At 44.9% G+C, this 17,787-nt stretch overlaps 1 protein-coding gene and 1 long non-coding RNA gene across 3 annotated transcripts in view; both read right to left on the bottom strand.

Moving 5' to 3' along the window:
• The window catches only part of LOC132591990 (uncharacterized), a 39,352-nt gene that overhangs the window by 12,134 nt on the left and 9,431 nt on the right, over positions 1 to 17,787 (bottom strand). The gene's annotated exons all lie outside the window — the stretch shown is intronic.
• Positions 8,125 to 10,689, bottom strand: MID1IP1 (MID1 interacting protein 1). Of its 2 annotated transcripts, none has more exons than XM_035115743.2 (2): positions 10,484 to 10,689; positions 8,125 to 9,656 (listed from the first exon to the last, which is right to left on the bottom strand). In XM_035115743.2, the coding sequence occupies exon 2, from the start codon at positions 9,301 to 9,303 to the stop codon at positions 8,782 to 8,784; it is 522 nt and encodes a 173-aa protein (XP_034971634.1). In that variant the 5' UTR covers positions 9,304 to 9,656; positions 10,484 to 10,689; the 3' UTR covers positions 8,125 to 8,781. The 2 variants fall into 2 exon arrangements, with proteins under 2 accessions (XP_034971634.1, XP_034971635.1); XM_035115744.2 differs by lacking the exon at positions 10,484 to 10,689 and adding an exon at positions 10,166 to 10,366.

The following is a 17,787-nucleotide window of genomic DNA, read 5'->3' as shown; positions in this document are numbered from 1 at the left end:
CTTCTGGAGCATCTCAGAGAGGTTGGGGTTGCGGGCACTGTGCTTCTGTGGTTCTGCTCTTACCTCCAGGGCTGTTTCCAGAAAGCAGTCATGGGAGTTGTCCTGTAGTGTCCCACAGGGTTCTATCTTGTCCTCCATGCTATTTAACATCTATGTGAAGCCACTGAGAGCAGTCAACAGGAGATCTGGAGTGAAGTGCCATCAGTATGCAGATGACATCCAGCTCTATCTCCCTATTCCATGTCAACTGGGAGACGCTTGAGGTGTTAGACCTGTGCTTGAGGGATAGAGGGATGGATGTGGGGGGGGGCAGTAAACTGAAGCTGAATCATGAAAAGAAAGAGGTGTTGTTATGTCTCCCAAGCTCTCACGTTTGGAAAGTGAGAAGAAGGCCTGCCCTGGATGGGATTGCACTCCCCTGGAAGGAACAGGTCCACGGCTGTTCAGCACTGTCACTGGAGGCTCAGGTGGCCTTCAGGGCTAGGAGTGCCTGTTTCCAGCTGTGGCTGGTTCACTGGCTTACTACTGCTTTTGGACAGAAATGACTTGGCCACTGTACTCAATGCTTTGCTAACTTCCAGATTGGATTATTGCAATGTACTCTACATGGGGCTGTCCTTGAAGACAACTCAGAAACTTCAACTGGTCCAAAATGCAGCGGCCAGATTACTGGCTGGAGCATACCTGCCAAGTTGCTGTCAAAGAAATAAGGGACCGGGCCAGAAATAGCAGACTGGAAGTAGCGCTGCCGCCATTTTGGAACTGGGCGGAGCATGCTCAGAAGTGACTTTTGATGCTGCTTTGCCCAGTTCCAAAATGGCCACCACGCCAGAAGTCGCACTGCAGCCATTTTGGAACTGGGCAGAGCAGCATCAAGTCGCTTCTGAGCATGCTCCGCCCAGTTCCAAAATGGCCGCCGTGACAGAATAAACCGGGGGGGAACAAAAAAATCCATTTTTTTCAGCTAGGAACAGCTGGAAAAACGAGGATTTCCCGGGGGAAACGGGAGACTTGGCAGCTATGGGCTGGAGATCCATTAAAATCTCACATTAAAATCCCTGCTTAAGGTGCTCATGTTACTGTTCAAAGACCTAAACAACTCAGACCCCAAATGATTGAGAGACTGCCTCCTTCCCCACAGATCCCCTCAGATGGTAAGATCAGCAGATGGGGCCCTATTGATTGTTCCACTGCCCTCAGAAGCTCAGGGGCGTGGGGGTGGCAAAAGGACATTTTCTGGGGCAGCTCCTAAGTTGTAGAACTCTCTGCCCACACTCTACCGAAGTACGTCTGGCATCTTCATTGTACAGCTTTTGGTGAATGCTGAAGACATACCATTTTACCCTGGCTTTTGACTCTGCTAAAACTCCCATTCAGCCACAAGGCATAACCCTACATCAGAATTGTTGTGAAGATGCCGCCCAGAGCTCTTTCAAGGAAAGATGTGTTAATGTAATAAATAAACACATATCTATATACCTATTCTGTCATTTCAGCTCTCTGAATTATCAGTGCACGCTGGAAATTCTTCTACTCATCCTGCGGCTCATTCTTCACTCAAAGCTATAATCCTCTCCTTGTGATATGATAATCTTTTCAATGACACTATTATATTGCCACAACTAAGGATGAGGATTTGAAGGACAAGCAAACCTGTTGCTCAAGGTTGCTTTCATATCTTGCTAACACTTCAAAAGCCACTAGAACTGTGGTTCCCAAAATGTTTCTCCCATGGACCACTTGAAAATTGCTGCTGGTCTTGGCAGACCACTTAATGATTCTTTTACAGCAATTGTTATGTTTTGTGGTAGATACTGTATGTTTTTAATGGTATTTTATTGCCTGCTTTATTTTATTGTATTCCATAGAATTGTAGTGATAATATAATAAAATACATACAAGGAATTAAAAAAATCAATTAAAAGTAAATATGAATATTGAAATCGGACAGACCATCTGAATGGACCACAGCTTGAGGACCTTTGCACTGGAATGCACTTTTGCCAGAAGGTTCATAATCATCTTCTACACATTGACAAATTGTTATTATTATGCATCTACATCATAAATAGGGTAATAGTGAACTCAGCTGCCTTAAGGTCTGCAGCAACAGGCTTGAGGGAAACCAAAGGTTTACAGAATTACAAAAACCCTAAGAAAAAATCCAAACAGGAGGAATGCAAAAAAAGGCACCTTCGCTGTTCTATTTTCAGTTCCTGCTTGAATTTTTTGTTTAATCAAGCCTATTAAGCTATGTAGCTGTTGTTTTAATCTTTTTTACTGTTAGTTTTAATTATTTTAAAATGTTTCTAATTATTTTAAACATTTTTTATTGATGATTTGAATATTTCTTGTAAACTACTGTAACAGTGAAGGCTCGCAAATGCAAATATCTTTAATTGGGAACTAGGCTTTAAGAGTGCACATCACCAGATCCTCAAATCACTGGGCAATGCATTTGAATTTGAAATGATTTCTGAATTTTAAAAAATTACCCTACCTAATCAAATGTGTGATTTATTGCAGCTGCATTGACCTTCTCAGTTGCAATGGTATGATGAGGCCCAAATGCAACTAGAGCCAGATAAATGTTTTGCAACCTATTTGTTTTCACTTGACTTGCAGCGTATTTGTCATTTGCCACATTGTCTCTGAAGACCTTAAAACAGAGCTTTCCAAACTTTTCAAGTTGTTGACACACTTTTTGGACATAGGAATTCAGTTTTGTATCATTTTTGCGACACAGTAATTCATTTTTGCCAGCAAACTAGTGGTTAAAACTGACCCTTTCCAGCCCCAGGAGCAGCACGGGGAGTGTTTGTGCAACACACCTGCACACTGCAGTTGACACACTAATGTGTTGTGACACACAGTTTGGAAAGCTCTGCCTTAAAGAAACTTGAGCCTCCAGCAATTTCTCTGGGCAAGGCCTAACCATGTATAATCAGTTTGCATTCCCCTACTACAAGAGCAGCTAGCCACCAATTTGAACATGCACCAAAATCCCTTTTAATGTCCTCAACACAGGTGTGTAAATAACACGGGGAACCGCATGCGTATCATTCAGTTGGCATTGTGTTCTCCCATGTAATGAGCAAATCAAATCAGGAAGGTCACGTGAGCAGCTACAAGTAGCTGGTGACAGTGTCCTTTGTTGTCATTCTCAGTTTCAGAAAGCGTAAGTCATCTACAGTACATAATGCCATTTTCCTCACAAGTCAAGCATTTTGAAGAACACACAAACTCACTATGGGAAAATGCACCTGGAAGAGCAGGTTTTATAAAAGGATACTATGCTGGTGAATCATTAATCTGCAATAGTAAGCTGATACCTCGGCTCAGTTATCCATTGGCTCTGGATGCTGGAAGTCTAACAGACTGGGGAAGGAGGGAACTTAGGAAGAAGATGTAACAAGATAGCTTGCACCTATGATACCTCTCTACAATACCAGAAACCTGGCTGAGCTTCATAGGGTGTCAAAGATGTGACTGACATCATCCAGATTGCTAGACTGGCTAACCTTGCCTATCCAGCTCCTATTAACACAGCCCATATTTATGGTGTGGAAAATAAGGATAGAATTTTTTTCTCCCGCTTTCATAATACTAGGACCCGAGGCCATCTAGCCGAGTGTTGTAAGATTCAAGGCAGACAAAATTTATTACTCCTTCATGCAGCTCTTGGATAAACTAAGGAACTCGCTCCTACAGGAGCCACTGGTCACAAACATGGATGGCTCTAAAAGAGGATCAGACACATCCACACCATATATTTAAAGCACTTGGCTTCCCCCAAAGACTCTTGGGAAATTTAGTTCACTCCTACACAAAACTACAACTCCCAGCCCCCTTAGCAAGCTACAGTTCCCAGGATTCTTTCAGGGAAGCTATGTGCTTTAAGTGCATGGTGCAGATGTGACATTTCATAGAGGATAAGGGTATCAATGTCTACCCAACATAATGGCTTTGTGCTGTCACAGGCAGTATGCCTCTGAATACCACTTGGTGGGAATCACAAGTGGCCAGTGCCATCACACTTGGGTCTTGCTATCTTGCTTGTGTGTTTCCTATAACCATCTGGCTGGCCACTCTGAGGTGTTGGGACTAGATGGGGCTTTTGTTTGATCCGGCAGAGCTTACATTTTTTATACTCCATTTCAAATAGCCAAGTTTACAGACTGGCTAACCCTACTTGGGAAGCGTGTAGAGTTCATTTTCCAGTCACATACTTGGGAAGATCAAGATGTGGAATGTCTGTCTGTCTGCCTTCGTATTTCCCTTCACGCATGCTAGACATTTGTGGCCTGGAAGACCAACATTGTCCTGCATCAATTGGCTCTTTAAAAAAAAACAACCCACATTTTAACATCCCTTTTGAAGTCTTGTCAGCATTCATTGTTCCAACTTGGCTGAGATATGGATGCCTTTTGCCAATAGTTACTGACTTCCTCTATAAAATGGAAGTGTGAAAACTCTCCCAGAAAGTTCCATTCACTCTTTCACTAGTCAGATCTGCTTCCTGATGCCTGGATGAAGCATGTGGTTTGTCTGAAGCTGCCCAGTTTCATTGAGTCTTTGCAATAGGTTGAAACAAAAAGAACACTATGGGTCTGTGGGACCCTGCCTGTTATTTCATCTTCTCCAGGCAACGTAGCAAAGCATTTGGCAACATATTGCAGTTATATCTTTTTTTAATGCTATTCCTAATTGCATCTTCTCTATAGCAAACCTCTCATTTAATCCGAAGCTTGATTAAATGGGTTATTTGTTTATACCCATATTCTTATGAATCGAACTTACCAAGAGCATTTGCTTAGGAACTTTCTTTAAAAAGGGTAACCAACACACCAGGTATTTTTCCCTAACAGAACAAGCCTAACTATGTCTATTCAGAAGTATTTGCTGTTGACTTCAATTGGACTTTTTCCCAAGTAATGGATTAGGATTGCAACTATACAATGTAGTAACATGTTCCATCAGTGCAATGATTTCTGCTTGCACAATGGAGATTTCCCTCTCTCCTTCATCCCCTAAATCTGTTATTGGGTTTCCTACAGAGCAGATTTGGGGAGGTCCAAAACATATGTGAATGGGGGAGGGGGTTCCATTGCACAAGCAGAAATCCTTGCACTGACAGAATGCGTTAGTTGGAAACTGCCCTAAGTGTATTAAATTCTGGCTTTTGAAGCATAAGACTACAGTGGCAGCAAATGTTGATCATTATTGCCAGTAGTCTAAACCACTGGGCAAGATAAGGTAGGTTTTTACTCTCAAGTACAGGCAACAGGAAATTAAAAAGCAAATAACTAAATCATCAGAAGGCCGGGGGGGGGGGGATTGATTTGATTTGCACAGGGTGTAGCAAGCAGCAAGCTGAGTAGCCAGCAGGGAGGCCTGTTACGACTGAAGGCAGCTTAGCAAAATGTAAATGTGGAAACTCCTGATCAAGTATCTCCTGTTTCATCACTAGCCAGTGTTGGAATGTTTCATGAGCTCTAACTTCAGTGAGAAACATCTACTATGCTATTAGTGATGCAATTACTAGTTGAACTCATTAATAATACTGTTTAGCAGAAAAGTATCTTAATGAACTAACAGCACTTTCTTTGACTTCTTAAAATGATTCAGGTAGAAAATAATGCAATGGCATCATGGCTGACATTGTGCAGTTGCCTCAAACTACACAGCTCATATATCTAGCTTAGGGAGAGGGTCAACAGCTTGGTGGTAAACATGGTCTACATACAGGAGGTATCCCAGCGAATGGGAAAGACCTCTGCTTTTGACCCAGGAGAGCATTGCCTGTCAGAGTAGACAATGCTGAACAAAATGGAGAAAGTCTAGCCTGACAAGAAGCAGCTCCCCCTGTTCCTATGATATTTTCCTCACGATGCATTCCCATCCATGTCTACTCCCAGGTAAATCTAATTGAGTTCAGAGGACTTACTGCTTGAAAACTGTAGAAAGTTGAAGACTAAGAATTCCCAGGAACTGAACTAACTCCAGATTTGGGGGTGCTCTCAACAAAGTGCCCTCTGAGGCCAGTGTTACTTGAGACCAGTGGCGGATGACTACAACCTACCATTTCTAATTTCCCACAATGCCCTGGAACTTCTAAAGTAACTGTGTCAGGGCATTGTGGGAAATATAAATAGGTTGTCCTTAAAACTTCCCACAGTGCTCTAATGCATGGTGGGAAATTTTAAATAGCCTGCTGACCACCCTAACTGCCCAAGGTTGCCGAGGGTAGTGTAGTAAAAAACAACAACCAAGAACAAGTCTGCATTGTTGCTGACAGGATTATTAGATTTAAAGTACATGTTGACTTTAAAAAAGCAAAGTTGAAGACATATTAAAATAAAAATGAATTCCATAAAAACTGTTAAAATCTTGGTTTGACTACAATATTAATTAAAAACTTTTTTAAAACATATGAATTTTAAAAAGAGGAAGGCCATCCATTCCACCTCTGGTGGCTGCCATCAGATCTAAAAGGTTTAATAGTGACATTTTTTCCAGTTATAAAGTCATTTTTAAAAAGAAACAAATTCTGTACTTGTCTACTCAGAATTAAGCACCATTGATTGTATTGGGATAAATTCTGGACGAGGAGACCTTAAAATAAGATTTCAGTTTAAGCCATTTTATTATAAAAGAGACACAATTTTTTAAAAAACCATTTTAAGAGCAATTATATCATCATTTTTACTCATGTAAGAGTGCTTAGCTTCAGCACGATTAGGTACCTTTTATATTTCCCACTTCCCTCAAAGTTATAGCTCAGAATAGCCAGAAATGCTTTTGTATTAGCATATATTTTCAAAAAGTTGAAACAAAGCACAAAGGAATTTTCAGATCTGAATCTATAAAATGCACCTGCATCTTTAAAGGGTTTACACCATTATATGGCATCTTTTGTTTTAAAAACTTTAAATGGTATTGCTGAAATGACCAAACAACTACTCGGTTGTTAAAAGTAGGTTTAAAAGGACTCCAGATTAGGCTGGGTGCATATTAATATACGGTAACCACAATGCACTGTATGTATATGTTCTGAAAAAATAAGAAAACATTGGTTCAGACTCCAAGAGAGCATACCTGGATTTAAACTAGAAAATACCACGGAATGAAGCTGTTGATTCCAAGAACAGCCTAGAAGCATCCATGTCACAACAGAAATGACTTGCACAGTTAAGTAACTTAAATCTGATTAGTAGTTACCAAGTCTTAAGGTACATAAATAACTAGGTTTAAAAGATTGACCTGCATCCATGTAAATATTCTGCACTCACTGTAGGTGTTGAATTGTAAAGGCACCTTGAAGAAGAGCTAAAGGAACATGGTCTCCACTTGTTGAGGTTCTTTTAAATTAAGTATATGTTGCTTTGAAAGGCAGCTCCCTGAGATGGATAGTGCAATCTACCTCTCCCTGAAGTCCATGAGAAAACTGTCACTGGTTTAAAAAGGGCTCAATTCAATATACAGTGGGCACAGTGCCCATGCATAGCAGGGCATAATGGAGCTCTGAGTTCATACCTCTTGAGTGAGGGGATGGCCTGGAAGCAAAGCAGGTCTGGATGTGGTTACTGAATGGATGGTAGAGATCCTAAGAACACCCTTATGACATTTGTGTTCCAGGATATAAATGTACAAAGTATGGGCCTGTCCCTGTGCACCACAGGGAGAGTGGGGAATACAGCCTGTCATCCCTGTAATGAACTAGATCAAGCCTACCACCACCCCTCCAAAAAGATGTCAATAATCGCTTCATATACAGTTTGTGTGTTGCAAAATAGATGTTAGCATTAAATTCTAGTAGAGGCACAACATAAAAACCAGTTAAGTCCATCTTAGTCAATATATTTGCTTATTTATTTTAGAATATACTCTACATCTGAATAAAAAAAGTTTTAAATAAATCTTCAATGCATGTACAACAATGAGACCCTTTTATCTTTCCATTGAAATAGGGGTGCACATTAGTTAACTGGTTCCATCCTCTGCAACTGAGTATAAATAGTTCTTAAGTAGCACAATTGCAGCCTCATATAGACCAGTTCAATGTAATATGGAAAGGTAAGTAACTTTACTTAAAGGAGAACAATAACTGTTCACCTTGCTTGTAAAAAAAAAAAGTTTAATTAATAGTAATGAATGTACATCCTTGTGCGTTGGTAAAAAATAAGACGCCTGCAGATCTAGGAGCATGCAAAGAGAATTCTTAAGACTTTATATACATATATATTAACGTTACAAAAGTAGTGCAAAACATGAAAGAAGTGATGCAATCGCCACTACTATTGCCGCCACCACACATGTGCGTGCACACACAGTTTCCCAGTGATTACAAACACACTCTTTCAGTAACTGGCCTGGGCCACTGTACATCATTCAGAGTCCTCAGAATCTGGAAATATTATACTCAACTACCTGGTTATGCCTGCTACACCAGGCAGAGATTCATCACCCCGCCTCCACGGATGTTCAGCGTTGCCAACAGTAAAACCCCACTAGGACATGCCTAGCAAGAAAGCCAGTCCCTTCCGCCCTCACATTCTTCTCTCCTAGACACATACATTTTACATCTGCTGTTATGCTCGCCACTGGCCCCGAGATGCTCCTTCTCTGCTTCAATTACAAAGCCACATAAGAGCATTTGCTTCTCTCACACTCCACACACACACACGCACGTTCTTCCCTAGCCCTTTACATACTCAAACGTCCTCTGACTTTCTCACCCAGGCAGGCAGGCTGGCTGGCCGCGTCCTCCCCCTCCCTGGCTCAGTGTCCCCAGTTATTGACTCCGATCTCCTGCTTGTACCGGTTGGTGAGCACGTTGGCCTTGCGAGTCAGTTTGGAAAGCACCGTGTGCAGTCCGCTCAAGTGGTAGTGAAACTGCTTCTCCAGGTCCTCCTCCACCTCCTCGTCCTCGGGGATCCCTCGGCTAATGTCCACGGCGCCGGGGGCCCCGTTCAGTTTGTCCTTCTTCCGGCTCGCGGCCTCCTCGCTCGCCTGCTGCAGAACCCCCCACTCGATGTCGTTGCGGATGGACTTGAGCAGCACGTAGTGGCTGTACATGTCTCTGCAGGAGCAGTAGGCGCCGCCGTTGGGGTTCAGCGAGGCCTCCCGCTCCCCGCAGCCGCCGCCGCCGCCCGCGTCCAGCTCCTCCAGCAAGAGAGGCACGTCCCGCAGCAGGCTGGGCACCATCACCGTCTGGTCCATGTTGTTGACGGCCCCGATGAAGCGGTTCATGGCGTTGAAGAGAGAGTGCTTTTGGCTGTACGACTCGCAGATCTGCATCATCCTGGCGGCTGGCGGGGGCGCGGCAGAACAAGGCGGGCGGGCTGCTGGGCTGCTGCTGTCGCAGGAGGAAGAGGGCTCCGAGCAAGGCTTCGGGGAGCAGGAGCAGCTGCTCTGATGGGATCAATGCGAGGCCCGAACTAAAAAAAGGCGCCAAGCTGATGAAAAGTTGCTGCTTTCCTTTCCCGCCTTTGGTTTCCTTTCTCAGAGAAGAAAGAAAGCGAGCGTGCCGGCTCTTTCTCCCCCTGGAGCAAGGTATCTCTTTCCCAAGGACTAAGCCGTCTTTCAGCACAGCTTCCCTTGTCCAGTAAGTAGTTGCCGGCTGTAAGCAAGAAAGCCTCTGCTGCAAGGAGTGGCTGCGAAAGAGAACAAAAGATGGCGATTAGGACCAGCCCCGTGCCTTGCCCCAAACCATCTCAGCAGCAGCAAGCCTCCCCCCGCTTCCCGCCCAGCTCCAAGCCTTTCTTTATGCCTCAGCCTCTTCTGACCCCAAGCTTTCTTTGTGTTCCGTCCCTCACCTTCTTAACGTTTAGAGCTGCGTTAAAACCCAGATCTTATTCCATCCAGGAGAGAAAATGGGATGTGGGCGAGGAAACCACTTGAATAAGCGTCTCCCTGCCCCCACCCACCCGCCAGATCCCATCAGTGCAATTACTTCCGCGGCTCTAGATCGCCATTCTGAAAACCTGAGCTAATGGAAAGTGCTTTTGAGCAGAAGCAAAGCGCCTGAAAAACTGCCACCTGCCCTTGGTAGAGTTGGCAATAGGCTCCCATCCACAGAAGCTGGAAACTCGGCATCCCCTTCCCTCATTTGTTTCCGTTGCAGACCCCTTTCCCGCCAGACCCACCCCAGCCGCTTGCATACCGATACAGGCGAGCCTGCTTGGCTGCGCCCAAAGCAAGAGGAAGCCGACCTCCGCTCCTTTCGGGTTTCCTCCCGACGAAAGGGAACTGCCTTCCAGTCCCCCCCGGCACTCAGTGAAAAGAAAAAAGACTTGAGCTGGATTGAGGAAGCTCTGCTCGTCAGCCGTGACCGAGCCCCCTTCCCCGCCCCGTCGACCTGACCCAGCCCCAGAAACAAGGCACCCAACAAGGCACAGCTGTTCGCCTGCAAGCCGGCGAATGAATAAAGCCTAGCCGAGCTGCGTAGAGCAGCGCGCCGCCGCCTTCCCCACTCACTCACCGTGCTCGGAGCGGCGACTCACACTGGCTGCGTCTGGCCGGATCTGTGAGCGTCTTGGTGTCTTGCTTCTAGCTCTGCTCCCATGCTCTGATCGAGTCGTATTTATAGCGTGTATGTTAAAACAAGGTGTTTCCAAGGGCCACCCCCTTGCAGTGAAGCGGGGCGAAGGAGGCGTCTCAGTCCGAGTGACCACATGTAACACCGGGGACGAGGCGGCGGCGGCTCCGCCTCTCTCCAGGCACCCAAGGAGGGAGGGAGCAGGGAGGGCGCTGCGCGTACACGGCGACTGCAGCCTGGGGATGGGAAATGGTCGAGCATAGCCCCACACCCCACGAGGAGACCAAAGGAAAAGAAGGCAGCTCCTAGAGGCCCAGCTCTTATTTGTGGGGAAGGGGGCTCCTCCGCCAGTAGTGGAGAAGCGGTGCTAGGCATCGGCGCCGATTTGGGGCGAGATCATGCACGAAGTCAGCGACAGATCTCAGCCGAAATGGGCGCCGATGCCAGCACCACTTCTCCAATGCTGATGGATGCTACATAGGAGTGCCAACTTGAATAAAATATGGGGGGAAGTAAGCCCCACCCCATATTTGGGGGGCAAAGGGACCTCAGGCCCTAGGAATTGGCTCCTATGATGCAGCAGATCATACTGTGCAGGTGGTGGCAGGAGTGGCAGGGTGGTACTTCTTTTGCCTCAAGTGGTGAAACAGGAAGTGCCCCGCCACATATCCACCCCTGGCAGAGAAACATGCCACCAACTCTATGGGGGGCATATGTGAGGACAGGGCTGAGTGCCCCCCATCTTGAGGGGTCAGGCCGTGGCAGCAGCGAGTCTCATTGGGCTTCCCTGTGGTGGCAGAGGGGAGAAGTTTGTTGGCAAAACAAAACAGAGGTGGCTTCTACGGGTTTGACCATGTCCTCTTCAGTCTCTGCTTCCTCTTAAGGCAGTATGGCTGGTGCTGGCATGAAAGCAAAGGGTAGCTGGTGGGTAAGGAAATTCATGTCAGTGCTGGATTAAACCCTGTGGAGGCCCCTAGGCAGTCAAAATCTCAGGGGGCCCTCATGCATGAATTCTAGTAGGATAAAATTGAACTAAGAAAGCTTGATTGTAATTTTATTTCAAGATCAAATCAATATTATTTAGATCCATTGTCATGGGGCGTGGGGCTCATAGGCCGGTGCCTACTCTGCCCATTCGGTAATCCGGCACTGATTCATATACAAACTCTCAACCCAGCCAGCTATTGACTCAGGTGGCAAATGTCCCCAATATGCACATGATTTTGAGTGAGAACTCACCTCAAATGAGTGCTGGTGGCAGTGCTGCTTCTCTGCCATGAGTGGGTATGTGGCAGGGCGTACTGTGTGGGTGGCAGTGGCAGCAGCAGGTATGGTGGCACTGGTGGTGGTGGCAACCGCAGCAGCAGCAGGGTGGCACTCATAGCTGGGTCTGCCCTGGTGGAGCATGCCATTAAGCCCAGCAGAGTGAAGATGACTTTGGAGTAGTGAGAGGCAGTTACTGTACCAGAATGAGCCCCAAACACCTCTCATTTTAGAAGTAAAGATGTCCTTTAATTCCAGACGAAAGGCTGGAATTGTGTTCCTCCACAATTTCCTATCGCAGAAAAGGAGTCTCCAGAAACAGAATTTAGTTTATTTTTCTTTCCTAGGGTCAATCCAGATAAGAGGGGGGGGGGGATGCTGAGCAGTCTGTGGGCGGTTTTGTTTGTTTTGTTTCATTCTTGATGGAAATGTGGAGACAGCGCTTGGGAGCCACTTAACCGTTTCTAGGCCGGAGCAATGCGGGGAGGGGGGCAGCTGGCTGGGGCCCTCGCTAGAGACCAGCTGCTTTTTTGTTTGAGTTTCTAAATTTAGTCTAACAAGACTCTCTCTCTCCCCCACCCCGGCCTCAGGCAAGCTCTGACCCTTTCCCATTGAGCCATTTGCTGGATCAAAACAATCCCCAGCTGCTTCTATCTCCCAGAGGAAAGATTTGGGGTGACAGAGTGCAAAATGCACCAACACTGACTTTTCATCCTCACCTTATCCCAGACAAGAAAATATGAAAGAAGTGTGTGGTTGCTTCCAGGCAGGGCTTTCTTTTATCTTTTACCTGTTCTTCAGCATAAGGTCACAGGGTGGCTTACAATAGAAAAACAAAAACAAATTAAATGCAAATTCCACCATATTCTTATAGTCCAGGGATGGGGAATGGGAGCCCCCACTCTTGTTTTTGGAGTTAGCTTAACTAATAGCCTGGGATGATGGGAGTTGTAGTCCAGCAGCATCTGAACGGCCACAACTTCCCCATCCCAGTTTTGTTCCTTGCAGGTCCAGCAACTTTAAATTCCCCCATCAACCCTGATATAGACTTATGCAGATTGTAGGGAGAAGAGAATTTTTATTAAACGCAGACTATGCAGGTTTTCCATGGCAAGAAATATCGGTTGCAGTCAGTTAGCAGACAGTAGGGGTGTGGAGAGAGATGTACATTTTCTCATATATCCATATTTACTTGGAAGCAAGCCCCACTTAACTCAGTGGGACTTACTGCTCTTTGGGAAACGTACATGAGTGCAAAGTTACTTCTGGAGCCCAGATGGAAGAAACGGTACAATACAAACACCCCGGGGTGTTTTTTGTTTTTTTGTTTTGGTCGTCATTTTTCTCCCTATAAAAGGAAGGTTGTTTGTAACGTCCCCGCCCCAATTTGAAAAAAAAGGCGAGCAAATTTTGTCCGATCCCTTTCTCACCCACGGCTGGGGGTTGAAATTGTGCTTTTAGTTTCTATTTGTATCTTACTGGCAGCCTATCTTGGCTTCTTATTTCACATTTGGCAGGGCTGCAAGTACATCTGCCTCGACTTTCTACGAAGGGAAGATCCCAGCAAGCCTGAATCATGTACAACTGGGCGTGCACTCGGTGGTTTTCCACGCCTCGGCTGCGTGAACACCACCCTCGGCCAAACTGGACACGCCGGTACCGCGTGCTCCCCAGCGCAGCAGCAAAGACAAGGTGCACACACGCGGGCGCGCCGTCTGGAAGCCCCGTCGGAAGGACAAAAAAGGAGACGGCAGCAGTACGAAGCTGACACGGATCGGCGCGCGACGCCGCGAGGGGTAAAGGAGGACACTCGAGCACGAGCGCGCGCCCCCGCGCCCTATAGCCGCGCGCGCGGCCTACCGGAGCCGACTCCCGCTCAAGTCCGAGAGCTAGCGGCCTGCCGGGATCACCCCACAGCCTCACCTCCAGCCTCAGCCAATCGGCTCTCGTCCTGCCTGTCATACTCCGTCCTCATATGCTAATAAGCAAGGCTCGCCGAGGCCCAATCAGAAACAACGCTCGCATTCTCTTTCTGCTCCAGCGCCCGTGGCAACAAAGGAGTGGCAGCTGAAAGAGCAGCATGAGGGTCTCGTGGCGGGGAGGGGAAGGGAATGGTAGCTGAGTGTGTTGCCCTGGCAACCTATAAACCACAATAAGCCAAGGCACCGGGACATAATGGGCCCTTATTTCCCGCACACTCTTACCGCGCTGCCTCTGTAAGAAAGGAACGGGAATAAACCTCTTGTATTACTTACAGCCTTGTATTACTTACAGCCTCCTAGACTCATTTCATCATTATACACCCTCACATAAATCAATACCACAAAAATACAACTGGCATAAATGCTGGCTTACGTTATCTAAAGCAGAGCCAATGCATCTGCAAATGTAAACGGTTATGGTGGGAACAGTTGCAGTAGTTCTCCTGCGCAAGCCCCATTGAAATAAATGGGAACTGCTCATATGTTCGTGCATTGTATTATAAGTCCCTTCCAGGGCTGATTTTATTAGTTCATTCATAGGCATTTATAACTTGGCCTTCACCATGGTGTCCCAGGGTGGGTTACACACAGCTCAATACAATTAAACCATGTAATGCATATATATTAAATGGCATTATTACTGCTATTATTTCATTATAACAGGGCTTGAGTAAAGAAACTTCCCAATGCAGTATGCCCTTTTATTTGTGCCCATTTTGTTCCAGGAGGGGGGTATTGTAGATTTTGTGTAGTAAGTCTAATAGAAAAAATAATAAACTGGAAAAGGCAGGGAAAGAATTCAATGGTAAATCACAAGTAATTCAGTTGGTAGTATGAATACTCCTGGAATTGTGCAATGACACACAGTTGAGAGTAAACAATACATCTTTAGCAGCAAATTGCCAGAAGTTGTAGGAAATCTTTCAACACATGAAAAATGTTAGGTCATACTACCGGCACAGAAGAGGGAACATCATATTCTGGCTGTGTTTTCTTCTATGTAATGACTGTTTAAGAATTACTATACGTGTGTGTGTGTGTGTGTGTGTGTGTGTGTTTATCGTCCTAGCTGCCTACTAGACACCCACCCACACATACTCATGGAGTTTTCTTAACCCAATATATATATATATCTACATATATATATATATATATATATATATATATATATATATATATATATACATACATATATATATATATACATACATATACATATATATATATATCTTTTTATTTATAGTTTGCATCAAATGTAGAAAAATAGGTACAGGTGTAATATATAGCTTTGTTATATGTATGCGATGGTTTGTGAAAATCAACATAGAGGCTTAGAGAGGGAAACAGTCAGGACTTTATTTTGTCTAATTCCTTATATTCTGTTTATTCCCCCCCCTAAGCAGCACATAGCTTAAATCTGCACATCATCATCAAAAGGGACTTGAATTTGGTTAGTTTCCTAATTCTAAAAAAGAACAAAAGTTGCAAACATGTTTCTGATTTGAAAATCAGTGCGTACAAAGATTTTGTGGAGGCTCTGATGCCTGCTTGCTCCCTTCCTATAGTTGTGCAAAGAATAATCTGTGTCCCAGTGTCAACATTCTTTACCATTCATTTATCTTTTAACAGCAGTTCTTTGGGGAAAGCAGTGAGGAAGTTCACGTATTCATTGCCAGATGAAGCGTGGCATTCCCCAGAGATTGTTTTTAGAGGGAATACTTTGAAGTGTGATGTTTTGTTAATGACTAAAGGGGAGGTACGGTACTGAAGGATATACTGAAGGCCTGTCTGCAAAGGAACTTCCTGCACAAACACCCCATGGGATATATAGGGTACCTAAGAAACTAGTAGAGTTATCCAAGTGTTAACCCATATGTCAAAAAGAAGAGTGCCCTTTACGGCTCAGGGCACACTCTCTTCTGCAGTCAGCTGACAACACCTGTTTGCAATATCCTAAAAGGAACTAGCCCACACAGCTTCATTGTGTAGGTTCCTCTTCAGAGGTACTAAAGGATTGCAGCCAACCCATAGTATTGCACAAGGGGATGGAGGCAATTCCCTGTAAGGATCTAAACAGCTCTCAGAGAGTGTTGTGGCTTCATATGCCTAGAACAGGGGTCCCCAAACTAAGGCCCAGAGGCCAGATGCGGCCCAATCGCCTTCTCAATCCGGCCCGCGGATGGTCCAGGAATCAGCATGTTTTTACATGAGTAGAATGTGTCCTTTTATTTAAAATGCATCTCTGGGCTATTTGTGGGGCATAGGAATTCGTTCATATTTTTTCCCCAAAATATAGTCTGGCCCTCCACAAGGTCTGAGGGACAGGGGACCGGCCCCCTGCTGAAAAAGTTTGCTGACCCCTGGCCTAGAATGTTCCACTGGAATGAGTACCTCAGGAACCTCCCTGAGGTAACAAACCCACGAGTCTTAAAATGTGTGAGTTAGACTTGTGGCCCAGCTACTGTGGGTCCCCACAGCAGCCAGCTACCATATAAACCTTTGGTAAAATGTTAAGAAACGTCCACAAAGGCATGTATGGGCTACAGGTGGGTCTCGGACCTAAAAAAAACCCCCTGAATATAGTGCTAAGAAACAGTGCTGTATTAGGGGCTGTGATCTGAAGGGATCAGTAGCTTCTCTGCTTTTCAGGTTCACGGCCGCTGACTCTATAATGCTGTTCACACAAGTATTCTGTTATTGTTGAATCAGATGGGGGGAAATAGATTCAGGGTGGATTAATAAAGAAATAATTTGTAATAAATGAGGAACTGAAATAGTCAGAATAGTGTAGGCACAGTCTATTAAGCAATGGTCAGGTATCAACCTATTAGCCTTTGACAGCAAATAGACACTTTATAAAAGGCAGGTTATATTATAATTTGCCTATGGGGTCTATGGGGTCACGAAGAGTCGGACACGACTAAACAACAAAACAGCAACAACAAGCTAGAACCTACCGGTATGTCTTTCCTCATTCTAAACATAATTTGTTAGGAAGAAGCTACCTATTTTGTCAATTGCCGCCCTGCACTCCCTTTCTTTTCCTGACACCCTTTATTCTTGCTCCTTATCACTACCACCGCCCAAAAAACTGGGAGAGGAATGTGTACATTTCAGCAAAGCTTTATCATCAAAAGCTTAGATAGCAATGCCTGCCAGTGCCACTTTGAAATTAAAGGTAGTTATAGAGATATTTTTTTCTTTCCTTTTAAAAAGCTTTCCCTCACATACTATGGCAGTGACACCTGCAAGGAAAAAAATGAGCCCTCAAGTAAAGAAAACACAGTTTTTTTTCTGGAAATGTGACACAAGGCCCAAAGAAGCCTGAAAAGAAGGCCAAGAAACCCAGATTGATTTTTCCGAACGGTGCCGTCTTCCCTGTTGAGAAGCAGTGGTCATTAAGTGTAACTTTCTTCACTTATCTATATTTTACGGACTTGTAAATCTGCAGAGTGTGAGAAGAACAGAAACTAAATGTGAACCTCCTTCTTTTCTCTCAGACTTCTATTTCTGTTATCTATGTAGGAGCCTCCAAAAGTAGCCTTTTGTTTAGTTCACTCCCTTCCCTTTTTTAAGGTTTGCAATGTACTCTTATCCCTTCCTCTTTTTGCAAACCACTCACCACTGTTAGCATTATCCTCACTTGACGTTCTTGACTTTTTCTGTTCTCTAAAAGCAGATTGCTATACATGTCTACTCAGAAGTAAGTCTTGTTGAGTTCAGCTGGACCTATACCCAGGGAAGTGTATATAGGTTTGCAGCCTAAAACTGTGCATTATAGAATCTTTTTCTTCCACCTTTGGCACCAGGTGTTGTAGGACTACAACTTCCATCATCCCTTACCATTGGCAGTGCTGGCTGGGGCTAATGGGAGTTGTAGTCTAACAACATCTTGAGGACTTTATGTTGGATACCCCGGCACTAGTACCTTTAAGCTTGCCATATGGTTGCCCATGTTAGGGGTTGCTGATTGTGTTTCCTGGTGACTGTTAACAACACGTA

Source organism: Zootoca vivipara, chromosome 4 (assembly GCF_963506605.1).
Source record: "Zootoca vivipara chromosome 4, rZooViv1.1, whole genome shotgun sequence".
In the NCBI taxonomy this organism is placed as follows: Eukaryota; Metazoa; Chordata; class Lepidosauria; order Squamata; family Lacertidae; genus Zootoca; species Zootoca vivipara.
Note: the sequence above shows the minus strand (reverse complement) of the source record. Positions and strands in the feature narration are given on the sequence as shown.